Here is an 11,592-nt window from a genome sequence, read left to right as displayed (position 1 = left end):
TATTATTTAATGTTCTAATGCTAACATATGCACTTATAAGGTTTAATATACACTTATTGATACACAAAAATGTAAGAGGGTGACACTACTTTGCAGATTTTCACATGGTCTTGGAACCAATTATCCACTGTACTTGATCATTTCATTGAATTAGTTGCCATTCATTTTAAGCTCTATTTTTCTTTCAACATTTCAGCTGGCGAATGTTTTATTAGTGGATTTAGTGCATGTCTTGCTTTTTTCTGTCCGCTTTGTTGTGATGCGTTCAAGCAGACATCATTTCCAGATGAAAGTTTTTTTTCATCATAAAGCACTTGCTTAATGGAGGCTCTAAAATGTCATTCCACGTATACACAAAGCATTCAAAGCACAAAAAGAGCATCACTTTTTTGAGTCTTCTGTGACATGGCATGTTTGTGGGACAGGAGGAGCTGGCAGTAGTCACACACCGCTGTGTTACCCTTCTCGTCAGTTGTGTGCTGCTGCTTTTTTGTTATCGGCCCGAACATGATCCCGCCAGTTGCCGCGATGCTGTTATTCATTCTTGGCCTGTGTTGGACCTGCAGTGGTTAGTAAATATATATATATACATATATATGCATATATATATATATATTATGAGCAATGCAGGAATGTAACAATCCACTCGACTTTCGAGTCATACTGCATGTGCAACAAAAGTGGTCACGTGCTGGATGTTGTTGTGACTGTCATCATTGTTGTTTGGTGTTGTCGTAGAGATCTACGACTGTCCGGCAGACTGGTTGAAGCACAGGAGCGCTTGTTACAAAATAAATTGGGGCATGCGCACGTGGAGTAAAGCTGAAGCCGCTTGCATATTGCAGGGAGGCCATCTGCTGAGCATTTGGGACAAAGCTGAGCTGGTGACGCCTCTTACGTACACACAAGCGCACGCACTCACACTGATCTGAACATACGCTCTATCTTCTGTATTGTTATCTTTGTCTCTTCCTTTTGCAGTCGTGGCTGAAGTCACAGCGTCAAAGATGGCATTACTGGACCGGTTTGTACAACGATACCAATGAATGGAGATGGACCGACGGAAGTACTTACTACCGCGAGTAAGTGTCCTTCTAGTCAGTCATTGAATTGGTCCTCCTGCTCACTTATTTGGCATCGTTAACTGCTTGTTTTGTTTCAGGGACTGGAGTAAACTTCAGCTAAACAAAGAATTTGCCGGCCCGAAATGCGTTGCGCTGGAGTATTACACCAATGAGTTGGCAGTCACGCACTGTCAGGAAATGATGAAATTCATTTGCAAGTTTACCTTGGGTTTGTCTACACTTTGTTGATTGTGGCTGCATGCAATTCATTAGCAACTCAGGAATGTCTAAATGTGCACTCTCCTTTCACATGGATTGTGTCCCTGCAGACACATGTATTTGTCCTCCTTGTTATCGTCCTGCTCCTCTTGCCTTTCCAATATCCACCACTACCCACTCTCCTCCGACCTCTCCGACCTCTCCTCCGTCCTCTCCTCCGACCTCTCCTCCGACCTCTCCTCCGACCTGTCCTCCTTGTGCTTCCACGGCCCCTGGTCGCACTACCCTTCCAACTACATTGAAAACCACCGCCATGCCGAAAATCATTTCGGCACCGGAGATCTGCAAAATATCAATCAATCAGTCCACATCGTGTGCCTCGAATGACTACACGTGCTCGTGCCTGCTCGGCGTGTTTCCCAACTCGGTAAGTTGTTTGCGCCGTGAATGAAGAGGAAACGTATAACATCAACTTGGCATTGGTGTTTTTTTTCTTTCTATTCAAAACATGCAACAAAAATTAGCAAAGACAAAGTCAACTTTATTGGGGATTTTGGGAAAAAAGTTGAGCTGCATGAATTTTGTCAATTGCACAGGATGGTGCATTCCAAGCTGAACTCAACGACGGTCTCAGTGTGAATCGCAGCATTGTCATCAGAGGACAAGCCGAAACCAATGCAGAGAGGTAATATTTTCTTTCCACTCAAAGAAGGATGTTATTGCAACAGTGCATTTGCAGGCTCATCGTCAAGCTGCTTCTGGGCAAAGAAGACAACGTGACAGCGCTTCAACTGAATTTCCACTTTGGAAACAAAACCATTGAGCTCATCTCCCGAGCGGACAACAATACTGCCCAAAAGATTGCGAACGCTTCTCAACACCACAAGTTTGATCCCGGACTCAACTTCAAGGTCATCAATCAAATTAATGTGAAGATCTGCACTTCTGCCCGCTTTGACCTGTCAGAAAATCCTAAATACTATATTCCCAGGGTTAACCTGTAGAAAATGTTGACTAACTGAAGTATGCTTACTGACCCAGCTGTCTTGTCACCATCCAGATTGTCATTCGATGTGGCAACAACACTTTCAATATGACCTTGGATGACAAAGTCCAGCTGGGCTTGGAACATCAACTTAAGAACCTGCAACGCATCAAGTGGCTGGAAGTGTGGCATGTGCTGCTGAGTTCCATCCAGCTGATGTGATTAAGTCCACTTTTGGATATCAGCAACAATTGTTTAAATTCTGACTTTTTTTCTTTCAGCACTCACTATTGCTACCTTTTGGTATATAACAGCTAAGGGGGTAATGCATTACTGTAATATATTACATTTAAGCTGAAATACTCAATGAATTTCTGCATTGGTAGTCGTTGAACCTCATAATGTTAAATTTTTAAGACCACATCTCAGGTTTGATCACAAAGTTTTATAGGGTTTTAATAGAACGACACTGGATTGACCATATAGTTTGTGTGCGCTTTTATTTTGACAATTTTTTTGATATATGTAATTGCCACTTTGCGAGTTTGGCTTAATGTAATTCTTTTGTGGTAAGAAAATAAAAATATATGACTGAAACTGGAGTTTTTGTTGCCAAGTGTTTTATAATGAAAGGTCAAAGATGTTTTCAAAATTATTTACAAATTAGTTATACTTAAACTCACTACATTCAAAGAATTTTCATAAGATGCAACAACACTATGATAATGGAAACACAGTTCTGATATTAAAATTTACTTGCAAACGTCAGAATTTTTTAAGTTAAATTTGAGCTCAACAGCGCACTCTGCAGGCAATACAACAATGATATGACGTCATCAAACGCGCGACGGAGTCATCTGTGTGGACCGGGGAAGCTGCGTGTACGCACACAGCGGGTAGGGAAATCGTGAAAATGGTCAAATCGGGGAAACTTCGATCCGGGTCGGGCTCCAAACTCAAACGATGGAAGAAGGGACACAGCAGCGACTCCAACCCACAGACGAGTCGTCATCGACATGCTGCTAAAAGTCGCTTTTTCAGCCGACCGTCCGGTAAAGATTTATTTTGCACGTGGTTTAGGGGCCGGGCTAATTTAGCTTCTTCTGGACAGTTAGCTTCAATCAAACTTTGTCATTTGTTTGAGTAGCTTGAGTATTAAATAACATTCTTCGCCATTATAATAAGTTGAAGCTTTGCTTTGATTAATTCAAACTCCAACTCTAATGTAGTGTGCAAGTTAGATCAGTGTTTTGATCAGTGCATGACTAAAACAAACTTTGATGAAATCACTACAAATGTTTTTATCACATTCGTGCCCTTCTGATGGTAAATAGGGTTACAGTATCATTGTCCATTTTATTTGCTGGGTTCATTGTCCCTGTAAAATATCTGCATGTTTAGTAAATGTAGTTATTTTTCATCATTTAATGTTTTACCTACCAATCAAATAGTGTCATGCTATTTTTTTCTTATCAGGACAAAGTGATCTGACTGTTGATGCACTCAAGCTCCACAATGAGCTGCAGACGGGACCATTGGAAATCAAAACAGCGAGCCAGAAAGATGCGTTCATGGTGGATGAGCCGGATCAGGCACTGTCTGAGAGGACATCAGGCACCTTCCTCAGCGGCCTCTCGGATTGCTCCAACCTGACCTTTAGGAAGGTGCAACGTTTCTGGGAATCCAACTCGGCCGCTCACAAAGAGGTGAGAAGAGAAGTGGATGTCTGCCATCCAAAAAATTTAATAGTAACCTATTTTTCAAATGTGCCCTGCAGATCTGCGCTGTGTTAGCAGCTGTAACGGAGGTGATTCGCAGTCAGGGAGGGAAGGAAACAGAAACGGAATATTTTGCTGCTTTGGTAAGTGTGTTTGCTGACTCCGTGTATTGATACTTAAAAGGTCAACCAGGGTCCAAGCTGTTATGCATGGATCGATTAAAGTCCAATGTGTAACAACCAAAGATTTTATTAACTGTGCAGGCAATTTATTGAATGTCACTTTAACAGGTTTGTTCTGTAATGCATTATTAAAACATGAGGTTTTTGTTCTTCTGTGTGTATGAAGATGACCACTCTGGAAGCAGTGGATTCAGAAGAGTCGCAGGCCGCAGTGGCGTATCTGCTCAACCTAACCATGAAAAGGTTTGCCTTCACTGAAATGGATGCAATTATATCCGATTCTTCAAGCATGAAATGATTGCAATTGGCTGCTTTAAGGGTCCCTGCCCCAGTGCTCGTGTCCAAATTCTCGGATACCACCAAAGCTTTGATGGACATCATATCCCAGCAGGCCTCGTCTGAAAGATCCTCGTCTCTCAGATGGGTGAATACTTTATTTTTTCTCTTGATTGTTTCCAAGTGCATCAGACTGATAGTCGGGTTGCTGTCCTCCTTAGATTTTATCGTGCTTGGCCACTCTGTTGAGGAAGCAGGACGTGACTGTGTGGACTTACCCGTCCACTCTTCAGGCGTACCACGGCTTGCTCAGCTTCACCGTGCACAGCAAACCCAAGGTCAGCTCGCTTGTCTCAATTTTTTGCTTGGAGGAGCCTAGCCCAGTTGAGTTTAGGCGATCGCCGGTCATTGTCTTCAATACGACATTTTGTATACCCCTGCGCAGGTGCGTAAAGCGGCACATCAAGGCGTGTGCGCCGTCATCCGAGGGAGCGACTTCATGTTCGCGGAGAAAGCGCCCGCTCATCACCCTGCTGCCGCGTCCACAGCCAAGTTTTGCATCAAGGAGATGGAGCAGGCGGGAGGTAGGGCACATATTCAATCTATCGGTAATGAAGTCATTTAACTTATGTTTCTCCTCTGTGTAGGAAGCAGAGAGGACACCACCACGCTTCACGTGCTGGGCCTCCTGAAGGAGCTGATGTCGTCGTTCCCGCTCGGGCCTGTCAAGTCGTGTTGTGAAATGTTGCTGCGAGTCATGACGCTCAGCCATGTGGTGAGAAGTTATTTAAAATCCGTCCCCGTAAAATGCAGTCTTCTGGAACAAGCAGCTAGCTGCTTGTTTGCTCTCAATGCCGGAATTGATTGACACTATTGATAATCGAATGTGTATTTCAAATTTCAATTTAGACCTTAATCTGTATTGTCCATCATTATGCAGGCAAAATTAAAATGCATGAAAAAGGATTCTCATATTTTGGTTTTCAAATGTAACCCTATTTCGCCCTATACCCGTCTCATGTTAACAGCTACATTTTCTGTTTTTTATATTCTAGCTTGTTCATATATTTTATTTAATTTATATTGATGTAGCGTAATGACAGTTACTGTTGTGTTTTTTGTGTGAAGCTGGTGACCGCCAGTGCCATGCAGACCTTCCACAGGCTCTTCAGCGGCAAGCCGAACGCCTCAACCCTGTCACCTGAACTCAACGCACAAATAATCACAGTAAGACTGGAACATTGTAAAAAGCAAAATGCTGTCCTACCATTGAAGGATCATTTCTCTCCATAGGCTTTATATGACTACCTGCCTAGTGAGAATGACTTGCAACCTCTTTTGGCCTGGCTCGCCGTCATGGAGAAGGCGCACATCCACTTGGCATGGTAACGTGCACTTGGAGAATTATCACGGGAGTTTTTCTTCACGTTCCAAATAACTGAGTGTTTTTTTGTGTAGTTTGCAGAGTTCGCTGAGTCTGGGCCACATGCCTCGCCTCTTTTCGGCCGCCATGTCCTGCTTGTTATCCCCTCACATGCCGGTGGTCTCTGCGGCCGCCAGCATGCTCAAGGTAAAGCAATCCCCAGTAAAGGTTGAAATAAAAAAATGTACCACTCGGTTCACTGTAAACAATGGCTCCGTCCTCAATGTATAAGACACTCGTGCTGCGTTCAAATGCTGTTTGAAATTGATAGATACTGTACCGGTCGGCTTATGTTCATGTTTCAGACGCTGCTGACCGAGTGCGTGGGTCCACGCATGGAGGAAATTGGAATGGTTTCTGCTACGGCCTCTACAGGAAACCCCTCTTATGTCTACAAAATGTTTCGGTAGCAGAGCTTCTGTCCTTTTGAAACAATTTACAGGCAGTGTCGCCGGGTCAATACGTGTGTTGTTTGTGTTTCAGTGTTGTTGAGGAAGGCTTGTCCTATCGCTTTCATGCCTCCTGGCCTTTTGTTTTGCAAATACTTGGCTGCTTCTACAAAGTTGCGGGGAAAGAAGCGCACCCTGTCATGACCAAGGTACAGTGATACCTCTAAATATGATGTCATTATAATATTAATATTTATAATGTGTGTGCATAGGTCCTCTTCAACGAGCTTAAAAAAAAATTTAACATACTTGAAAGCAATTTTTTGAGATTTTCCCCGCGCTTGTAGTCTTTGCAGTCACTTGCCGACCTTCGAGCCACTCCTCGGTTCCCGTACAGTGGTGAACTGGATCTGGCAGTAGGGGGCGCTGTTCAGAGCATGGGCCCTGAGACTGTGTTGAGAGTAGTGCCTCTAAACATCACTGGCTACGAGTAAGTGTTCAGTGTTCGCCTAAAGTTGTAGTAATAATGTAATTGGGCTTGTTTGGCTGTAACTGGACTGTTTGTTTGTGCGTCTTTTTTTGGTGGTCACCAGCGACGACCTGGAGTTCCCGCGGAGCTGGCTTGTCCCGGTCATTCGCGATCATGTGAAGAACACTCGCCTGGGCTTCTTCACTTCTTATTTCCTTCCTTTGGCCTCCACGCTCATGCAGAGATGTACATCTGAACATTTGTCACAAGCTCAATTTAAATGTGACATTGGCTAATGCTTTGCTTCCCAATGTGTCCCAAATCTCTTTGTAGCTGAAGAGTTGGAACAAGCGGGTCAGAAACTAGAAGCCAAAGTCTATCAGATCTTACAGCTTCAGGTGAGTCCTTTGTGCTGTATTGAGCATCCAGCACAAATGAATTCTTCATACATACCCACAAAACAGCATGTTTGTTAATCACCCGATGGTGTCTTTCAGATTTGGACCATGCTGCCCGGTTTTTGCACATGCCCCGTGGACTTGGTGGATTCCTTTAAAGGTATCGCCCGCATTCTTGGCGTGGCCATCAGCGAACGGCCCGACCTGAGGCTCATCGTCTGCCAAGCCCTGCGCACCCTCATCAATAAGAGCTGCACAACTGGTACAATGTTGTTTTGTGTGGAAAGTTGTTCCATTTGCGGACACTGCCGTCTCTGAACCGCTCTCCGTGTCTGCAGAGGAGGAAAAAAACGAAGTGGGCCGCTTCTCCAAGAACTTCCTGCCTATCCTTTTCAACCTGTACAGCCAGAAGCCTGCCGAAGGAGAGCCTCGAGCATACAGGATGGCCGTCTTTGAAACTCTCAAATTCTACTTGACAGTCACTGAATTGCAGGTGGGATTAAAAAACAAACAAACATGCATGTGCAGTTGTGTTTAAAGATACTCGTGCTAATCAAACTCTACACGGCCCTTAGATGATCAACATGTTTCTGGAAAAGGCCATCGAGAGATTGACTGATACAGAGAGCACTGAGTTCATCCGGTAAGTTTTTCTACTTCAGACCCTAACCCTAGTTTGAAAGCTACTTTGAAATGCCTCCCCTTAAGAAATGGAAACTATTAGAAGAGGCATTCAATTTCTCGAATGAATGACGATTTGAGGAAACACTGTATATCAGATTTAAAATGATTTGTTCATCCACTACTTCTCAGGTTGTCAATGATGGACCTTGTGGTTGCCATGGCGCGCTTTTTGGATCAGCCAACAATGACAAAGATATTTGAACTCATCAAGCCATATTTGGAGGTTTGTGTGCGCATGCGCAGTCAAAAGCGCCGCAAGCTTCAAGCATTTTTCCAGTTCTCTAAACCGTCAGTGTTCTCGCTCAGGTTAAGAAACCGGGCATGCAGAAGAAGGCTTACCGCGTGCTGGAGGAGATGTGCGCGGGGGAGAGAGACGAGTGCAGGTCGTTTGTCACGGCCAACATTGAGACTTTAAAGGTGGTCTTGCTGGAGAATCTGAAAAGTGCTTCATCGCCAGCAAAAAGGGTGAGTAAAGAGTACAAAATACACGAGTTAACATGTCACACGTTTGCTCGTTTTCATGCTATAAAATCAAAGCTTGCTAACTGTATTGGCTCTAATGGTGTTGATATCAAAATGGAGCTAAACAATCACAAGACCCGATGGAATGATTATTCAGTGAGTTGCTTTGTCGTGTTGTACAATTGTCCACTGTAATTGTTCTCAGCCGCGCCTGAAGTGTCTGATCCACATCATGAAAAGACTCGACAAAGAGCACAAAGACTTCATCACCTCGCTTCTGCCAGAGGTATCTCAACATGCGCACGATGTCCAGCCATTGAACATTTATTCGAGGATGCTCTCTTCTTCAGGTGATCATATGCACCAAGGAAACGTCGGTGGGTGCTCGCCAGAGCGCGTACACCCTGCTGGTGGAAATAGGACACGCATTTGTGCGCTTCTGCGGGAACGCTAAAGGTAATCTAAATTAAGGGAAGTAATGATTAGTATTGAATGAATGAAGTTTGCACGATAGAACTCTGTTAAGCTTCAATTATTAACACTGTGTGTGTGTGTGTTTTAGAGGCCATCCAAGAGTATCTGCTGCTCATGTATGTGGGCCTCACGGGGCCCGTCACGATGCTCACCTGCACCGTGTTGGCACTCACACGTCTGGTGTATGAGTATAAAGGTAAAGACACTTGACATACAGTGGCTGTTCAAACTCTACACATTTTTTTTTTTTTTAATATTATTATTATTTTTTTTTTAATGAGCTGCCATTCCAACTTACTAGACTTACTACTATATCCACTAGGAGTCAAAGTCACATTGTTTTTATTTCTGTCAGACTTCATTGAGGCGTCCACCATGGGGCAGATTCTGCACAACGTGTGCATACTGCTGGCTTCTCGCACCAGAGAAGTGGTCAAAGCGGCGCTGAGCTTCATCAAGGTCATCCTTTTCATCATGGAGCCCAAGACGTTGGCGTCGCACCTCACTGTCATGGTTGGTACACACCGTGAATATCACATCATGAAAAACATGGAGTCTTCAGTTGGAGACTGGAGTTTCTAATATTTGATTTCCCGCCAGTTGGAGGGCATTGGTAATTTGACCGATGATGCGATGAGACACTTCAGAGCCAAACTCAAGAATATCTTGACCAAGTTCATCAGGAAGTTTGGGTAAGGCTTGGAGGAATCTTTTTGTTTTCTCTGCATACATGTTCACTTAATGCAGGAAAATATTTCACAAAGTGCATCTTAAATGTGATGTCTTCATGTTACACCATCAAAAATACTCTTGGTCAATGCTATTAAATTTCAAGCACAATCTCTTGCAAGTCCTTAAAATCTATTTGGGTAGAGGGCTGTTATTCTTTTGAAGGCATCATTGTAGGTTGTTATGTTCAGGTTTGACCTGGTGAAGAGTATGCTACCTTTGGGATACTACAAGGTTTTGGTCAACATTCGTAAGACGGAGGCTCGCAATAAGAGAAAGAAACAAGCGGTGACGCAACAGGAAGATTCAGACAGTGAAGAGGAGGCTCCCAAAGCCAACAGTAACAGGTACAACACCCCTCTTCATCCACACAGAGCGCTTCTTTCAACATGACACCTTGTTGGTTTTGTCTTCTCAGTATTGAGGACATCTTGGCGGGGTCAGACAGCGAGCCGTCGGAGGATGAAGGAAAGGCTGGGAGGAAGAGAAATGGCGGGAAGCAGCAGAAGGGTCGGGCCTGGCTCAAAGAGGGAGAAGAGGATGATCCGCTCAACTTCTTGGACCCCAAAGTTTCACAAAGAGTGCTTGGTAAAACAAATATTAAAACATTTCTGCATTTAAAACAATGTTGTTGTAGGAATGCACCACTATCTTAACGATTACACATAGCAACATATACTTTGCATAAACTTCCAAACACATGTATTCATTACATTTTGGCGATTGAATATTTTGCCTCCGGCAGCCACCAACCCCGAAAAGAAGAAGAGTGCCAAGGCAGCGCACGACTTCAAGGTGACGCCGGACGGGCGGTTGATCATCAAAGAAGAGGATGGCGAGGATGATCAGACAGGTAGCGCTCACTATTTTTTTTTTTATTATTTGTAAACAGTCGGAAATGTTCTAATAATTCATCACACTACTCGCAGATGATGCCGAGATGAAAGATATTCAAGAAGAAGCTGGAGTGAAGAGAGTGAGTGTTCTTCGTGATGATGAATTGCCAAAGTCCAACACAGTTGCCAATGGAGTCACTTTTTCTTTTCTTTTTATTTAGAAAAAGGTACAAAAGGGGAACCTTCGAGATGACAACTATGATGATATGGACACAGAGCCACATCTCAAGTATAAAGGTACACAATCATGTAGATGGCACTGGAATAGGCTTAAGGTTAGGCAGGTTTATTATTTTTTTAACAACGGCATATAAAATGTAACCAAGCAGTATGCTAGTGAAACAAACCAATATATCTCTATTTATTTAACGGAGGAAAGTTAGCAAAGTAATTTGTCCAATTTGGATGTTTCTTGTATTTTATATGAAATGTTTTGTTTTAAATAAATTACTGCTATTTGAATTGAGTGAATTAATAGAGTTTTTCCATGGTTTTACTCAGCTGGTGGTTCGGGCATCCACAGACCGTTGAGAGGCAGCAGAGACTTTGGGTCAGAGTACAAGTCAAAGGTGAAGACATCAACATGCACAAAACACAAAGACAGCCTTAAAATGCAAATATATACATAAATGTGTGTGTATCTTTTTTTGACAGAAAGGAAAAGGGGATGTCAAGAAGACAGGCAAACCGGACCCTTATGCTTACATCCCTCTTCGGAAGGCCCAGCTCAATCGCAGGTATGAACGCTGTTTTCAAAATCCTGTTTTTCTTGCAAGATGTTTGTCACATGGTCTGTGCGTATTTTGTGGTCAAACAGGAAGCGGGCGAAGCTACAGGGCCAGTTCAAGGGCATGGTAAGAGGTGCCCAGAAGGGGGCGCTGTCAGGGAGAAAAATGCAGAAGAGTAAGAGGAGAACTTGAAGTTCATGGGTGACTCTTCAATGATTTAAATGTGTAAGAGGACATCAGTTTGTTTTTGAACTGCCTCCAGGAATACTAATCCTGCTCTTCACATTGAGTGTATGTAGACAAAGTAATATGTATTTCCTTTCTTGGTCACCTGAGAGCAGTGTTGGCTTGTGGGTGAGATCATGTGTGAATAAATTCCTTCCAACATTTAAACTTAAAATATGACTTTGAATACGCACCAAAATAATTACAAATCTCAGATTTTGCATTATGACTCCATAAATGTCATGAATGGATTAGTGTCCTGACAGCAGTT

General features: G+C 43.3%; 2 protein-coding genes across 2 annotated transcripts; both read left to right on the top strand.

Moving 5' to 3' along the window:
* Window positions 1-401: 401 nt before the first annotated feature.
* LOC125978337 (uncharacterized) lies at window positions 402-2,870 on the top strand. Its single transcript, XM_049735602.1, has 8 exons — window positions 402-568; window positions 739-884; window positions 982-1,082; window positions 1,163-1,293; window positions 1,394-1,710; window positions 1,880-1,968; window positions 2,023-2,194; window positions 2,344-2,870. Exons 1-8 carry the CDS (start codon window positions 508-510, stop codon window positions 2,488-2,490), a joined length of 1,164 nt encoding a protein of 387 aa, XP_049591559.1. The 5' UTR covers window positions 402-507; the 3' UTR covers window positions 2,491-2,870.
* A 235-nt stretch (window positions 2,871-3,105) lies between these two features.
* rrp12 (ribosomal RNA processing 12 homolog) lies at window positions 3,106-11,496 on the top strand. The gene is made up of 34 exons (XM_049735574.1): window positions 3,106-3,320; window positions 3,745-3,974; window positions 4,046-4,129; window positions 4,335-4,411; window positions 4,487-4,592; window positions 4,666-4,782; window positions 4,890-5,028; window positions 5,092-5,219; window positions 5,573-5,671; window positions 5,738-5,829; window positions 5,903-6,014; window positions 6,173-6,273; window positions 6,351-6,465; window positions 6,604-6,746; window positions 6,850-6,971; window positions 7,059-7,123; window positions 7,223-7,385; window positions 7,462-7,616; window positions 7,699-7,766; window positions 7,937-8,030; window positions 8,114-8,272; window positions 8,475-8,555; window positions 8,620-8,725; window positions 8,832-8,939; window positions 9,099-9,256; window positions 9,344-9,435; window positions 9,664-9,819; window positions 9,891-10,060; window positions 10,218-10,325; window positions 10,402-10,448; window positions 10,530-10,605; window positions 10,870-10,937; window positions 11,023-11,105; window positions 11,186-11,496. The coding sequence occupies exons 1-34, from the start codon at window positions 3,182-3,184 to the stop codon at window positions 11,286-11,288; spliced, it is 3,864 nt and encodes a 1,287-aa protein (XP_049591531.1). The 5' UTR covers window positions 3,106-3,181; the 3' UTR covers window positions 11,289-11,496.
* The last annotated feature ends 96 nt before the right edge of the window (window positions 11,497-11,592 follow it).

Source organism: Syngnathus scovelli, chromosome 12, assembly GCF_024217435.2.
Source record: "Syngnathus scovelli strain Florida chromosome 12, RoL_Ssco_1.2, whole genome shotgun sequence".
Lineage (NCBI taxonomy): Eukaryota > Metazoa > Chordata > Actinopteri > Syngnathiformes > Syngnathidae > Syngnathus > Syngnathus scovelli.
This window is presented reverse-complemented; position numbering and strand designations above follow the sequence as displayed.

Excerpts from the sequence above, each read along its gene's own strand:
- rrp12 (XM_049735574.1), top strand. The coding sequence starts at position 3,182 with ATGGTCAAATCGGGGAAACTTCGATCCGGGTCGGGCTCCAAACTCAAA. Across the intron at positions 4,130-4,334 it reads CGGAATATTTTGCTGCTTTG|ATGACCACTCTGGAAGCAGT; the intron begins GTAAGTGTGTTT and ends GTGTGTATGAAG. Across the intron at positions 9,436-9,663 it reads AAGTTCATCAGGAAGTTTGG|GTTTGACCTGGTGAAGAGTA; the intron begins GTAAGGCTTGGA and ends TGTTATGTTCAG.
- LOC125978337 (XM_049735602.1), top strand. The coding sequence starts at position 508 with ATGATCCCGCCAGTTGCCGCGATGCTGTTATTCATTCTTGGCCTGTGT. Across the intron at positions 885-981 it reads TTTGGGACAAAGCTGAGCTG|TCGTGGCTGAAGTCACAGCG; the intron begins GTGACGCCTCTT and ends TTCCTTTTGCAG. Across the intron at positions 1,294-1,393 it reads CATTTGCAAGTTTACCTTGG|ACACATGTATTTGTCCTCCT; the intron begins GTTTGTCTACAC and ends GTGTCCCTGCAG.